Source organism: Larimichthys crocea, chromosome XXIV, assembly GCF_000972845.2.
Source record: "Larimichthys crocea isolate SSNF chromosome XXIV, L_crocea_2.0, whole genome shotgun sequence".
Lineage (NCBI taxonomy): Eukaryota > Metazoa > Chordata > Actinopteri > Sciaenidae > Larimichthys > Larimichthys crocea.
This window is the reverse complement of record NC_040034.1, coordinates 13856541-13871336: the sequence shown is the minus strand read 5'-3', so window position 1 is coordinate 13871336 and position 14796 is coordinate 13856541. Positions and strand designations below refer to the sequence as shown.

General features: G+C 38.8%; 2 protein-coding genes and 1 pseudogene across 3 annotated transcripts; 2 read left to right on the top strand and 1 right to left on the bottom strand.

The window, feature by feature from the left end:
• The first annotated feature begins 78 nt into the window (after positions 1-78).
• LOC104924660 (syncoilin) lies at positions 79-4769 on the top strand. Of its 2 annotated transcripts, XM_010738075.3 has the most exons (6): positions 79-110; positions 1317-1554; positions 1764-2245; positions 3217-3627; positions 3715-3839; positions 3921-4769. In XM_010738075.3, exons 3-6 carry the CDS (start codon positions 1778-1780, stop codon positions 3964-3966), a joined length of 1050 nt encoding a protein of 349 aa, XP_010736377.2. In that variant the 5' UTR covers positions 79-110; positions 1317-1554; positions 1764-1777; the 3' UTR covers positions 3967-4769. The 2 variants fall into 2 exon arrangements, with proteins under 2 accessions (XP_010736377.2, XP_027130352.1); XM_027274551.1 differs by lacking the exon at positions 79-110 and having other exon boundaries at positions 1540-1566.
• LOC104924647 (histone-binding protein RBBP4-like) lies at positions 4593-7705 on the bottom strand (annotated as a pseudogene).
• Positions 7706-8077: 372 nt separating this feature from the next.
• On the top strand, positions 8078-11292 carry zbtb8os (zinc finger and BTB domain containing 8 opposite strand). The gene is made up of 7 exons (XM_010738063.3): positions 8078-8309; positions 9456-9480; positions 9567-9688; positions 9781-9863; positions 10203-10255; positions 10611-10647; positions 10769-11292. The coding sequence occupies exons 1-7, from the start codon at positions 8228-8230 to the stop codon at positions 10853-10855; spliced, it is 489 nt and encodes a 162-aa protein (XP_010736365.1). The 5' UTR covers positions 8078-8227; the 3' UTR covers positions 10856-11292.
• The last annotated feature ends 3504 nt before the right edge of the window (positions 11293-14796 follow it).

Here is a 14796-nt window from a genome sequence, read left to right as displayed (position 1 = left end):
TGAGAGTGAGAGGCTGCGGTCGGTGTTGTGGGGACATCTAGCGGCGAGACGGAGGAACAACATGTGAGCGCACAGCAAGGGAGGAAGAAAGGGGATTTTATTTTCCCACGGTTCGTTTGCATTTACGGGTTTTTTTTTATGTGTTTATAAGGAAATGTCTCGTAATTTATTTTTATTGCGGAAAATTTAAATTTACAAACTGAAGTTGAATACATAATAATGAATGTCTCTTAATTTCTCCTAAAGAAATGTTTTTCTCGCTCAAATCAACATTGCCAACCATTTTTTTCTGGATATAAACATCTACATATAAGATTTACGATAAGATAGATAGATAAGATAAGATAAGATAAGATAAATAAGATAAAAAAGTATACTATATAAAGTAAAAATCTAAGATATACTAGAAAAAAGAAATATCCTTTCAAGTATCGTCCTTAAGAGGACGATATTTACATTTTAGAAATAAAAAATGACGTCTTCCAGGACTTGCATAACTAGTTTTAACAGGTTGCTAAGAGCCCGACAGGATGCATTGACATTTGCTATATGTATATACTGTATATGTTATGTATATTCATATATATGACAGAAAGTGGTGGCAGAGACTTTCCAGAATACAGCATCAGGTCATTTTACAGTGTAAATATAGCTGCACACAAGAAACAAATGTAACTAATATATATCACAACAATATGCATTCGAAAACCATTATGTTAAAATGTTAAATGTTAATTAAAATCTCGTAGCTTCAAACATATTCTTTGTTAGGCCTGTTTTACACCTGCAATTTAAATGCAGCGTAGGCATTTACATACAGTACATAATGATATTTAATGTTTTGGCAATGGTGCAGGCATGAGATATAAAGATATAAATAAAGATACAGTGCCTATTTTTACTTTCCTGTTTGGATACTTTTCATGTGGAATGTAAAAACATCTTAAAATACAAATATTATTATTATTATTATTTTTATTTAAGATGCTCACAACTCTCAAATTGCACCTCTTTCCATGTGGCGGTGTATGTTTGTCTCCATTTGTGTGTGAGGAGTAATCTGATAGGCAGGATGCAAAACAACACAAACAAACACTGTATGTGAACCATGCAAACTTTCTGTGCAGCTGAGGAAGCTATTAAAAGAAAAGCCTGCACAGGCTTGCTTACCGCCTGTACAGTAGTCTGAGGCTAAATGTTTTCAGTTGAAGGAAAGTTATTGCTCAAACAGTTTTCAGTTATGATGTCACTACCTCCTTGGATGCACATAAAAACAGGCTGTAAGGCTTTTATAAATATATCTCTCTGGCACCCAGGCTGGTCCAGGCCTGTTGGCTGATGCATCCAGAGCATGTAGGCCGGACTGCCTTCAGCACTGACACAGTTTGTGATTCCCTGTGGGGGTATGAGAGAGTCTTAGATAGAGTTTCCTCCTGGTGCCACCAGTGTTATTAATAAACACAAAGTGTGCCTCTGTTTTCCTAGAGACAGACACACTGCAGAGTTAAAGTTAAAAGCTGTTCACAGCTCCTCGGACCGTCATCTCCAGACAAAGTAAGTAGAAATGTAAGTTAATATGAGTTTTTGGTCTTAAAGGTGCTCTTATTTGGATGTTTTTATGGTTTGCAGTTACCTGATTACATTTACATTAAACTGCTCTGTTATCCTAAATAACTTGGGATGATTAGATTAGAGGGATTTAAAACCCTTTTCCATCACTTACAGCTGTGGGCCATTTGATTACTCAATCTCCTTCCTTCTAGCTTGACTCTTGTCCATGGACAATCAATCATCAGCAGAGAATGGGAAAGACACGCCATCTACTGAGGACTCACACGTTAGATTTGTTGAGGATATCACAAACTCTGACACAGAGACAGTCATTCCTCTAGATGAGTGTGCACCACATCCCGGCATACAAATGGACCAGGCAGTCATGGACAGCTTGGGGCAACTTTTCGACCACTGTATCCAGCAAGTGTCCCAGCTAGAGATGCAGAGGAACGAGCTGATCCGAGAGCTCCTCCGCCTGCAGGAGCCCATGCTGCGAGTGGTGGAGCACCTGAGAGGGAAGCTGGTGGAGATGCAGAGGATGCTCACTCTGGCTCAGCTGGATTATATTGCTGTTCATGAGGAAGTACAGCAGGTGAAGAGGAAGCTGTTTGTCACGGCCAGAGACTGCATCCAGAGCCAGGTAACACTGGCTGCACACGAATATGAGGTGGCTCAGTCTGCTGTCACACAGGTAGGAACTGCTGGACTCACAACCTCTGGAGGATTGATTTACTGTTACTGTTAGAGCAAATAATTGTCTTTTGTTTTGTGGTATTCATATCATCTACTGTAAATGAATCTATGAATGAATTTATCTTAATTTGTCCCAAGAACTCACTTTGCACAAATACTAAAACCAATTTTACATAGAAGTAAATTTAATAAATTATATAAAAACGAGCAACAAAAAGCTATCATTGCTAAATTTGAGGCAGAAATCTACATTTATCATAAATCATATTTAAATTGTGTTGAGTGAAATCAGATTTGTGAGTGATAACAGACATGCTGTATAAAAATGTAACTAACCATAATTATACACCTTTTACTGCTGACTTATAATAGTCCAGAACATGACTTACTGCATCTAAACTGACTTTTTCACAATTCCTTTTAATGTCTGTATACTATACTAAATATTATAATGTGTTTTTGATTATTATCTAGGAGGTTAAAGTAATCTTTAAATCAGGAAATTATTACTATCATGATTATTGGTAATATTTCCCAGACCTCCTGCATAATAGTGTAGGTATCCAAAGGATAAAAGTAAAATGACTTCAGAGGAGTGTGCATGAAGAAGCAAAGCCAATGTATTTCCATTAAAGCAATGAATTTATGGTGTATAGGTATAGTGAAGAACTGAAAGCATGAGAGTTCAATGACTTTTTAAGATATGTTAAACATGATAAATGACATCAGATAAGTTGCGTGTTGTAAAAACATTTGGCACAACAAGCTGTAATTTTAGTTACATCTTTTTGGGCTATAAAAAAAGATCAAACAGCTTTTTTATAATTCTCTTCTGTGCTGTTTTGTTTGGAGTATTTTCATTTTTACCTAATCTAATCAATTTGAAAATGAAATCTTGAAATTTTCAGCAAAAAAGCTTTGCTCAGTTATGCCGTATGTTTTTATAATTTTTTTTTTATCCATCCATAGGAGGAGCTCAAGGCCCACATCCAAAGCCTGAACCAGGAGTTGTCCAAGCTCCGGGATGCCTACAAGAACCAGCTAAACTCCCTGAGAGACCAGGCCACTAAGCCCTCCAGGCCCAGGGCCATGAGTGACGTCAGCCAGTGTCGGCAGGCTTCTGTAAGACTGCAGCGGAGGCTCAGCGGCAGCGTGCAGGCACTGGAGGGCTGGTATGAGCCTCGGCTCCTGATGCTGCTGAAGAGAAGGCAGATAGGGGAGGATGCCTTGAGGAAGAGCAGGGAACAGGCGATAGACCTGAGGGCCAGCTTGGGGCCCCTGAAAGAGGATCTACAGAGGCTGGACTTGCAGAGAACCTGTCTGGAGCAGAGGATCTCGCTGATGGAGAGAGAGAGGGAGGAGAGCGTCACCCAACACAAGGTAAAGTGCCTGAAGGAAAATAGGACATGAATATATCAAGGATGTTTGGTAAAACTAGGCCAACTAAGATGTGTCCACTTTACACAGGAGACAGTGGAGACATTAAAAGATACTCTGAGGGAATTACAAGTGGAGTACGAGGTTCAAAGAAAATCTAAGAAAGATTTGGAGGAGCAAAAGGATGGACTTTTAAGAGAGCTGAAATCTCTGAAGTAGGTTTACTTTGATACCATTGTTTACTTTGATCATCTGAGCATCAGCGTATAAAAATTTGATAATACCTTATTTTATAGAGGCTGTGATGAATCGAGTGAAACTACTGCAGAGGAGGATCCCTAATTTAGTCTCCAATGGATATTCTTAAACTGATTATCTACACCAGACCAAATTACAGCACTGAATTTACGTTGAACGTAATTAGTCAGATAATTTACCTGTTCCATCTCATTTACATATCAGCTCATACTTTACGGGATATTACTCTTATGTGACAACATCTGCTCTGCCAAGAAACAAAACACAAAAGACTCACTGTAAATATTTTATTACGAATATACTTAAGTACACAAACGAACAGATGCAGCGCAGAAAAACAAACAAAACTGGAAAGAAACACATACAAGTGACGCAACTCGCATTCTGGAAAGTGAATATTACGAACATAAAACAAAGAGGAACCTATAGTATGTACAATATTTATTAAAAATGGATCTCTGTAGAAATGTCTAATCCAAGTCTAATCCGAATATTGATGAACACCTCTGTGATGCATGAAGCCAGAGTCGACTTCTGAGAATCTGAAAACCTAAAAAGATCTAAAGAAATTTGACCAGTACAGATTTAATTTAAATACTTCACGATATGGTGATGGCACAGCCTTTTTGTTCTTTAAAGTTTCTACAAAATCACTGCTGCCCAAAATGTGTTTTAAAAAGACATCGCTGATTGCGCACGCAGCACTGGAACGTGGATCCATTTTTAGCAAGCAGGTCAAATGAAGAGACGTGGAGACTGGACTCATGCCTGGACCTCTGAATCTGCAGCACCCTCTGAGTCCTCGTCGTTGTAGATATTTTCAGCCTGTTGTAGAAACCATTCAAAAATATAATCACTAACTGCTTTTAAATGATAATAAAAGCACATCAAACTCTGTGTTTCATATTGTTCTTTATATCTCCTCATAATTTTATGACAGTCTAACACTCCCACAAAGCTCTTACCATCTGCCAGACTTGCATGATGTTGTCCTCTGATACAGAGCAGATGACCCACGGCTCGGTGGGGTTCCAAGAGAAGTCTGAGATTTTGGCTGTGTGTCTGCCGTGGATGAACTAAAGAGAAACAGAGCAGGAGGGATTACCACAGTGCTTTGCTGTCAATTAAAACACAGTGAAGGATCAACAGTAAATGTTTTTTGTCGCAACTGACCAGCAGCTCAGGAGGACCATCTTCAGCATCCTCCGGTGACTGTTCTTCTCCGATCTAGCTGAGGTCCCAGACGTTGATCCTCCTGTCAGTGCCACTGGAGGCCAGGATGGTTTCGTTATGAGGAGACCACTGAACCTGTCACGTACAGGTGTGTCAGATGAGAAAACAAAAGTCACAAACAGCTAGACTAAAACTGCTCCAACAGATGGCTGCCTGTTTACAACTGATCCTCTGAATTAAATCGGACATTTAACGACATGCTTAAAGTCAGGCAGCATTGATTAGTTATATGAGGGATAGGTATGTATGCATTAGACACAGATATGGCACATTGCACAACATGATTGAGCTTCAGCGCTCTATAGAGTCTTGGACTCCTGATTCAAAAAGTCATCTGTAGTTGTAGCTAGATTTGCTTCAGATCAGCCAAAGTTTCACTTCTTACCTGGAAGATCTCGTCCTTGTGAGACTCAAATGAGTGCAGTTTCAGCTTCAGGTTCCTCAGGTCCCAGAGAGCCACCGTCTAAATAGAAAAGCGGTCAGCTTCAACTTATTCAACTCGAGGAATGAGGACAGAATGTACATTTCTTTACAGCAACATGCACCAGCTGGACCCACCTTATCTGCAGAGCCAGTGGCCAGGATAAACTCACTGTAGGGATTGAAGGACAGACAGTTGACCTCAGCTGTGTGGGCATCCACTGCATGGCTGGGCTTGGAGGTGTGGTTCGACCACGTGTCCCAACTGTGCCAGAATATACAAAAGCACCTCTGTTGAAAGACAATTTGAACTGAACAACAACTTCTGTCTCTCGTGAGTCATCATAGTGTGTTTTGTTCTCAAGTTGCTCACATCATGAGTTTCTGGTCGTCGCCACAGATCCAAACCGTGGAGTAGGTGCCAGGAAACATCCTCCACCACGGCAGTGTGGCCGGTGAAGATAGTCTTAGCATCCACAATCTTTCCCTCCTTGGGGACTGTGCTGATGTCCCACAGGCAGATAGTCTGTAAAAGAGAGCAGAGTTGGGTAAGAAAATGTATTAAAATAACAAAAGAATTAATAAGAAATTAAATATCACTCTCCAAACAAAGTTAGGAAGAAGTTAGAAAACAACACTGATGATTAAACATATAAAATGATTTACGGGAAAACACAACACCCTATTAAAACTGGGTAAAGAGAGAAACAATAATAGAAGAATTCAGGTGCACGCTGCGACAGGTTGCTTACATGGTCATCGGACGCACTGAGCAGGCAGCCGCTGAGGTTTGGGTTCCAGGACAGCCCGTAGCCCTCCTTCTGGTGGCCTCTTAAACGAAGATCTGGGGTGCATTCTCCAAAAGGGTCTTCAAATTTAAATAAAATCAACGTTACAAAAAAAAAAGTCTAGAAATAACACGTGTTGGAGAAAAATGTGTTTCAGCTGTAATCCTAACCAGGTCTTGGTGGCAATGGTGCAAGGATTCTGAAGCATGTAGCGGACTCTGTTCACTTCTCCCTCATGGTTGATCTTGATCTCAATCTCAATCTTCCCACTTACAGACCCAAAACCTTTAAACTCTGAAAGAAAAAAAAAGAACATATTTATAAAATGGCTGTATCGAATAAAATGTATGTTCTTCTAAGCGCGTTGTATGGTATATTGTATGTAAGTATGGTTTATAGCACTTTACTAACTGGAATATGGTCTGAAATAAAAATACGCACCTAATTTCTGAAGCATTAAGAATGTCAGCAAGATTTTAACTTTATTCATTTATTCACTCAGACAAGCCGTGAGCCACAATATTCTCTCTCTGATTACATTAATGAGTATAATCCGATTATTTTGTGCAATAAGCAGCTAGGCACAACATATAGTATGCTCTATTTTTTTTTAACCCACAAAGATTCCCATGCACACATTATCCCTCACCTCCTTTCTCACTGTCGTAGTGTGACGCATCAAACTGGGCATCAACATTTGGGAGCTGAACACTAGCAATTACAAGGTGATTCTGCTCATCAGAAGTGTGTGTCCCCAGGACCAGCCTGTGCACACTGTAGTCTTTTCCTTCTGGCCTGTCAAAATATATGTATATATATAATTCATTCATTCATAAAATAAAAAAAATCTGATCCCTCTCTTAGGTCATGTTTTTGTCTGATGTCTGTCAGTGTGCAGCAGATTCTCGTGTCTCACCTTGTGACATCGGGCAGTCACTGGGCAGTCAGGCTGGGCCAGAGCGTGGGTCATCACCAGGTCGTACAGGAACGGAGTGTTCAGATCTTGTACTCCTCGTTGATCACCCTCTCCTCCACAGCATCATCAAATGCAGCTGCAAAAGGCACATTTAACAACAACAAAGCCATGTTATTATTAAACCAAACAATGCAGCAACAACCTGCCTGGACTGAATGGAAGAAACTGGGGTAAAAGGTATATTGTAGTCACATAAATCATTTCCTTGTTAAATTAATGTCCCAATTCCCAGATAGCAAAAATCTTTTGGCTTCACTTTGGCCCAAATCTGGCTTTCATTTTGGAAAGGTTATGGGTGGATGCCTGGGCCATAAATGGCCCAAATTAGGAAAGCCAAAATCATACCAAAAGGGAGCCAAAATTCACCCAAAACAAATTGTGGACTTGCAAAATATAGCCATAAATGTCCCAGAAGAGCCCCAAATCAGCTGTTCCCGCTCACACCCATGCCATAAACATGCCTTAACTCAGCCATATATTGCTGGCGCCTCCTTATCTATTATGGATAACCCTAATCATACCACAGTTAAGCCAAAAGCTTTCTTAATGCCAAAAGAAAGCCAAAAATGCCAAATGTATGCCATAATACAGCCAAAATATTTGCTATCTGGGTTAAGGTTTATTTTGCTGGTGAGACGTTTATCTACAAAAATCTTATTTTTTTTTATAAATAAGCTTCTTTATAAAAGTGTGAACACACGCACACTTTAATAGTAGCATTTATTTGGGAAAGTGAGCACGGAGGCTGAACAGCACTGACCAATCAGCGCTCGCCAAAAAACAACAACGACCTGACGTCATTGCGTTGACGCACTACAACATCCGGGAAGGCTCCTCCGCTCAGGTCCATGTTGTTAGCAGTTAGCATCGACATGGTAAAGAGCAGATTTGATTTTCTTTTAAAGCGTTGAACAAGTTTACAGCCACAATGAACGACCGTGAGCTGGACCTGACAGCGACAATGGAAGCTACCAAGGCAAAATACCCGCCGATCAACAAGAAATATGAATGTAAGTCTCTGCTGAGCTCAGCTTGTGACAGTCTGAAGAAATGTGAAACCAGTGACAGCAGCTCCTGCATCTGTCTCTAACGTCACAGATCTGCAGCTAAAACTGTTTATTTACTATAAGTAACGTAGGCAACAAATAAGTACGTGTTTAAAATGACTATTATCGTGTCTACCTCACTGTTTTAACTTGGTATAGATCAACCCAAGGACCCCTTAGATGAGAGACAGAACACAGACCCCCACGTGTGATTCATTTTTTAAAAATGTGTCACGTTTTAATCCTTTCAATTCTTTAATAACTTTTAAACTGACTTTATTCGCTTTTTATTTCACCTTATTATCTGTGACAAATGAATTACTTTTGCTTCACTTATTATCAAACTAGTAACTAGCATTAAGTTAGTAAACTGCTGTGTTTCAGCCTTATCTTTTCCTATTTTTCTTTCCTTTACGTTATGTTAGTATTATATATTACTTTTGTTATATATTTTTTTTTAATTCTCACAAATTATTTTGGTATAAACAGTCAATTATTTTCACAAATGGGGTCAAATTGAAGACCCCTGCTGTAGATAGACTGATCCTGAGAGTAAACAAACATTCAAATTAAGCTATAAGATAAATTTGAATTTAAAATTAAACACATGCAGAGAAATTAAACCTGTAATAAGATCTATGAAAATAGAAGTACATTATTTATAAAACTACAAATGTGGATGTTAGTGTGGTTTCGTTGCTTTTTACTTTTAAACACACACTAAAGCTATGAAGCACGATGATGTAGTTGACGCGTGTCTTTGTCCAAAAAACTTTCTTTCTTGTGATTTATTGAAAATTTTTTGAGCATGACAAACAATAAAACTGCAGTAGTCTAAAAAATAATAATCACGAGCACGGTCAAAAACTAGTGTGCTCTCCTCGCCTCCATCTTTTCCAACCAACGCACATATCACATTACACGTCTCAGCCAATAAGAAGAGTGCAGTTACTATTTACTAATAGGCATTCTTGTAACTTCAATATATGCAATATACAACAAATCTGCATTATTCATCACCTTATATACCATATACAAAATGGCTCTAACAGGGGATTTTTAAAAAAACAACAACTAATTTGTCATGTCATCTTGTGTTTGATGTTACAGACTTGGACCATACAGCAGATGTACAGTAAGTGTGTTTTTATATCTTTGTAAACTGTTCTCGCATAAGTATACATCACTTTCCTGATTTCTGCTCTCTCGCTCTCTTTTAAGAATTCACTCCTGGGGAGACTCTCTGGAGGAAGCCTTCGAGCAGTGTGCCATGGCCATGTTCGGCTACATGACGGACACGGAGACAGTAGAACCGCTTGATACTCTTGACGTGGAATCAGAGGGTGAGACCACAGCCGGTTTCAAATCAAGCTTTTCTACAGCTGTATCAGTCCTACAACTAAACTCTGTGCGTACTTTTTCCCCTTCTCAAAAGGCGACGACATGGAGTCTCTTCTTTTCCACTTCCTAGATGACTGGTTATACAAGTTTAGTGCAGAACTCTTCTTTGTTCCCAGGGTGAGTATGTTGGTCAGTAGTCAGTTATGGAGTGCTGGACACACAGACACCCTGTAGAGGTATGCTGGGTGGAAAACACCAGTGCCTAAGTCAGGTCAAATAGATTAGAAACTCTTAACTCACCATAGGTACGTCAGTGAGTGACTGTCTCTAGATGCCTGTGGTCCTAAAGAAGATTTACATAACAACATGTGCCACAGTTGCTTGTTAAATGAGTTAATTCCACTGATGTGCACAATATAACATGTATTTTGTTTGATGGACACACTGTAAAGATCTTGTTGGTTATTAAATGAGTATTTGTTTTTCTGACACAATTCTGTCACATCTCTCCACCAGGAGATCAAAGTTTTGCACATAGACAGAATGCGCTTCAAGATCCGCTCTATTGGGTAAGTTTGTGTACCTTCACATGAGGGTTATGTGTTGAAAACTTAAGTTAGCATAAATACTCACATCAACATCAACACCATAAAAACATAGGCGCAGCAACACCTGTATTTCCACAGACACAGACACAGAGAAGTTCAAGCCGAAGCAAGAGCTGCTGGTCCAAGTTTACAACGCTGAACTGAAACCATTATAACCTCTATAACGTATTTGTAGAGATCTCTTTTGTGTGTTTGTGTATTAGTTTTGAATGTACCGGTATTTAAATATTTACAATTGCTATGCTTTTATGCCAATTATCTATTTTCATCTTAAGCTGCTTTCTCATATGCTCGTTTTTCTTTTGTTTTATTGAAGTTGGGGTGAAGAGTTCTCTCTGGAAAAACATCCACAGGTAAGCCAGTAACGTTTGTTTTAAGGAATATGAAGAATTATCTCTGGAAGATTGTTTTATTCTTTTATAATTCTGTATAAAATATGTGAATATGTGTTGTGTCCTGTGTTGTTCAATGCAGGGGACTGAGGTGAAAGCCATCACATACTCTGCAATGCAGATTCACGATAAAGAAAAACCAGAGATATATACCATTGTTGATATCTGATGATACCTTCAAGCGTAAGCTACACTCCTGGTTCAATGGAACTGTAAATTCTTCACAGCCAATTTAAGTGGCCTTTTTATCTAAAACACTGATTACTGAGTTATAATTTTCTACTTGTAGGATAAACTTTTCTTGTGGTTATGTGTGCACACTGTACAAAGAAAGAGCTCTCTGACAGATTACAGATTAGAGATGTGACATTGATATCTTTTAAAAACTAAAAATTATTTTAGAAATAATAGAACCTAAAATACAAAAGTATCTGAAAATGGCTTGTTTGTCAACTCAGTTTTGCTTGAAATGCTTGTGAAAAATATTATTTATCACCAACTTGATATTGTTTTGATACTTTATTAATCATTGTATATAAATCAACAGATATTTATTTTTCTTCTGTGGGGTTAAATAAATAATAAAAATAAATAAATGATTACTGGTACTTGAAGATCTCTTTTCAGTCTTTTCTTTCTTCATCGTTTTTGGACATTTGGTCATTCTGGAGAAGAAATAAGTAAACAGTTAGTTGAACACAGCAACATAAAGAAACATCATACAATGAGTTCACTTTAGTACTAAAACTAAAGATGTACTGTAGACTGTGTGTGTGTGTCTGTGCCTTTTGAAAGGATTGAACCTTGAGAATAGGTAATCTTGTAGTGAGTCAGCATAGAAAATAGCAGGGGATTTCATCTTGTACAGGCTGAAAGTGCAACAAACTGATTGCATTTACATTAACTACACATCTGCCTTCATAGGTTCCTTTTTTTTAGTTTTGTGTGGGCTGTGTGTTTTGTTAGGTGTTTTAGAAGAAGAAGATATACTTTATTAATCCCTCAATGGGGAAATTCTTTTTTCATTTTGACCCAGACACACACATGCAGTACAAGGTACAAGGGCTCATAGACATGCAAATGTGAGAGAGAGATGGTGGAGTGATGGGCAGCCCCCCTGAGAAACGCCCAGCGAGCAGTTGTGGGGGATTGGTGCCTTGCTCAAGGGCACCTCGGCAGTGCCCAGGAGGTGTGGGCTGTGTGTTTTGTTAGGTGTTTTATGTTAAGCCTGTACGAAGAGAAAATGGTTGCTGTGTTGTCTGGTCATGCCGGTGGTTATACAGTTCTTTGTATGATTCAGCATGACAATAATGGTTTTGCACATAAAAAATGAATTCATTCCAATGTGATGACTGACCGTGTATACCAATCTCTAACCAATGTATCCCATCTGGACCTGTTGGTGCCAGTCAGTACATGATTGTACTACTAAAATCCAGTATAAAACCACATCCATATGGCCAGCTGGAGTGTAAATGATAGTGACAGAAGAACAATAAGACCTATGCAACATGATCACAGTAAATTACATGCACGCTTTTGTGTGTTACATAATAGAGGATGCTCATGTCTGGGCTTGTGACTTTTGTTTTTATACTGACTGAAGAATTCTGGACTGTTTCTCAACGCTGCTCTGAATAAATGTAAATCACACCTACAACTCAATAAAAATATCATGACTAGACTAAAAGGAGGTGCACGCGGCAGCAATTATTATGATGGTTAAAAGAAAGATCAACTAATCTTTATTATCACTGACCAAATACATGTACAATGACCTGTGCAACAGGAATGTATGTGTAAAGCACTGAAGGGTTCTAGTTCTTCAGGTTAGGCAGCACACAAAAAAGACTGGCTTAATTTACAGTACGTGAAGCACTGGATAAACTAGTGTATTCATCATGATGCAGATGCCCTGCAACAAGGCATTTATTTTACATTTCATTTGTTAGAAATGAAGTCTAGCTTGAATAAAAAATGGTGTTGGGTAATTAAATAAAGGCCAACAGAAACAGAACAGTTTTAAGGACATAAGAGGCTGTTGCAGTCATATTTTAATTGGTGTAAATGCCAACAAACATTTTTCACTTTTCCTGCCGCTGTTGAATATGCAGAGACAAATAAAAACAATAAATGTGTACGCCAACAAAGATTCAGCTCCACTACAGCATCACTCTGAGTCAAATAAACAATTGAACGCGGTAATTTAAATAAACTGGCCATTAGGGGGCATTTCATTAGCTATAAACACTAGTGTTTCTTAAATAGGTTTAATGAAAAAAGAGAAAAATGATTGGTGTCAGCCTGCCCTCCATCCAGAACCTGTACCTGTCCAGAGTCAGGAAACGGGCAGGTAACATCTCTGTAGACCCGTCACACCATGGTCACAAACTGTTTAAACTTCTCACCTCTGGGAGGCGCTACAGAAGTCAGATAATTGAGCCTCCTCATCATATTGTACCACTTCCTGTTTTCAGTACGAAGGCTTGATGAAGGCCTGTCTGTTGATTTGAGGCTAATTATAACACTTATAACACTTGAATGAGGTTTTGTCATTCCCCATCTCTCTCCCCACATTTCCTATCAATCTTTAGCTGTGTCTATCAATAAAGCAAAGGCCAAAAAAAGAAAGAAAAACCATCATCATTTAAACTGAAAAAATCAGAAGGATAAAAATCAACATATTAACCTGAAGTACTTCTGTATTGTCAAGGATCTCCAGTCAGTCTGGACTCATTTGTTGTCAAACTACACACAGCTGTGGTCAAACTGGACTCAAGTGTGGTCAAAATTGACTCACTTATGGTCAAACTGGACTCAACTGTGGACAAACCTGACTCACCGATGGGCAAACTGGACTCACCTGTGATCATTTTCCGTGCAAAAAAGACATATTATGAGAGCAACTGAATTCATTTGATCATTTGATTAACTAAAGTTTTAAATTAATCTTACAATGAAGTTAGGAACTTAAGTACATACAAAAGTTATCCTAACATTTTATTACTCATTAACCCTTACATACTATTCAGGGTCTAATATGACCCATTTTTTGTACATAACAATAATGAGGGGCCCATGCAAATCAGGCGATCATGTAACCCCCCTCATTAACCCTTACATACTATTCAGGGTCTAATATGACCCATTTTTGTACATAACAATAATGAGGGGCCCATGCAAATCAGGCGATCATTTCACAACTTTTTAACCATACGGTTCTATGGGCTGCCATAGACAATGGGTTCCTGGACCCTGTTATGCCCCAGTTTACGGGCCTAGAGCATGACAACAAAAAGGTGTCACAATCTTCCCTGAGTCCCAAGTAGCCACTACAACAAGTTTTATGTACAAAAGAAAATAGTTTATTTACAAAAATCAAAAGGTCAAACAACTATAAGTAAGGAATCATCTTAAGGGTGGACCAAGGCCAAAACAACAACCAAAACAAACTATCTAGAAAATAAATCTTTTTCCTCAGAAAACCAAAATCACAATAAACTGACCTTCCTAACTAAAAAAAAAACAGGAGAAAATATGATCAACTCAAAGGGCAGTCCACCCCTACTCTTCAAACAAACAAAAGAAAAACTTTCAAATCGCAAACAGAGGACTTCACAACAGGACATGTGGCTGGTTGGGAGAGGAAAAGGATGCGGAAATGCTGTTGTCCACCTGACGGCTGCAATCTTGGTTCTTTATATACCAGGTGCTTTCGGGCTGCAGCCAATCACAGGCTCCACCAATCGCCTCCTGGGGATGGCACATCCCTGTTTGCATATGAAACTGATACACAACACACAAGGCACACAAGCAAACACAGCAAATGACACAAAAATGACCACAGTCATAACAGACCCCAACAATTACAATGAATGATAAAATGACAATGAATTACAATGAATAATAAAATGATTACAGTAGCAGTGGGACCTGTGTTGAGATAGATCATCAACTAACTATAAACTGTAATGGAGATTGTAGTGGACGTCGTGCAGGACCACAGCAGCAGCCACGATCCACGAGAACCTGCTGGATGATAGAGCACAGAAACTCCAGGGAAGAAGTGAAGTTAGTAACATGCATTAATGAGTCATGTATGTTTACAGA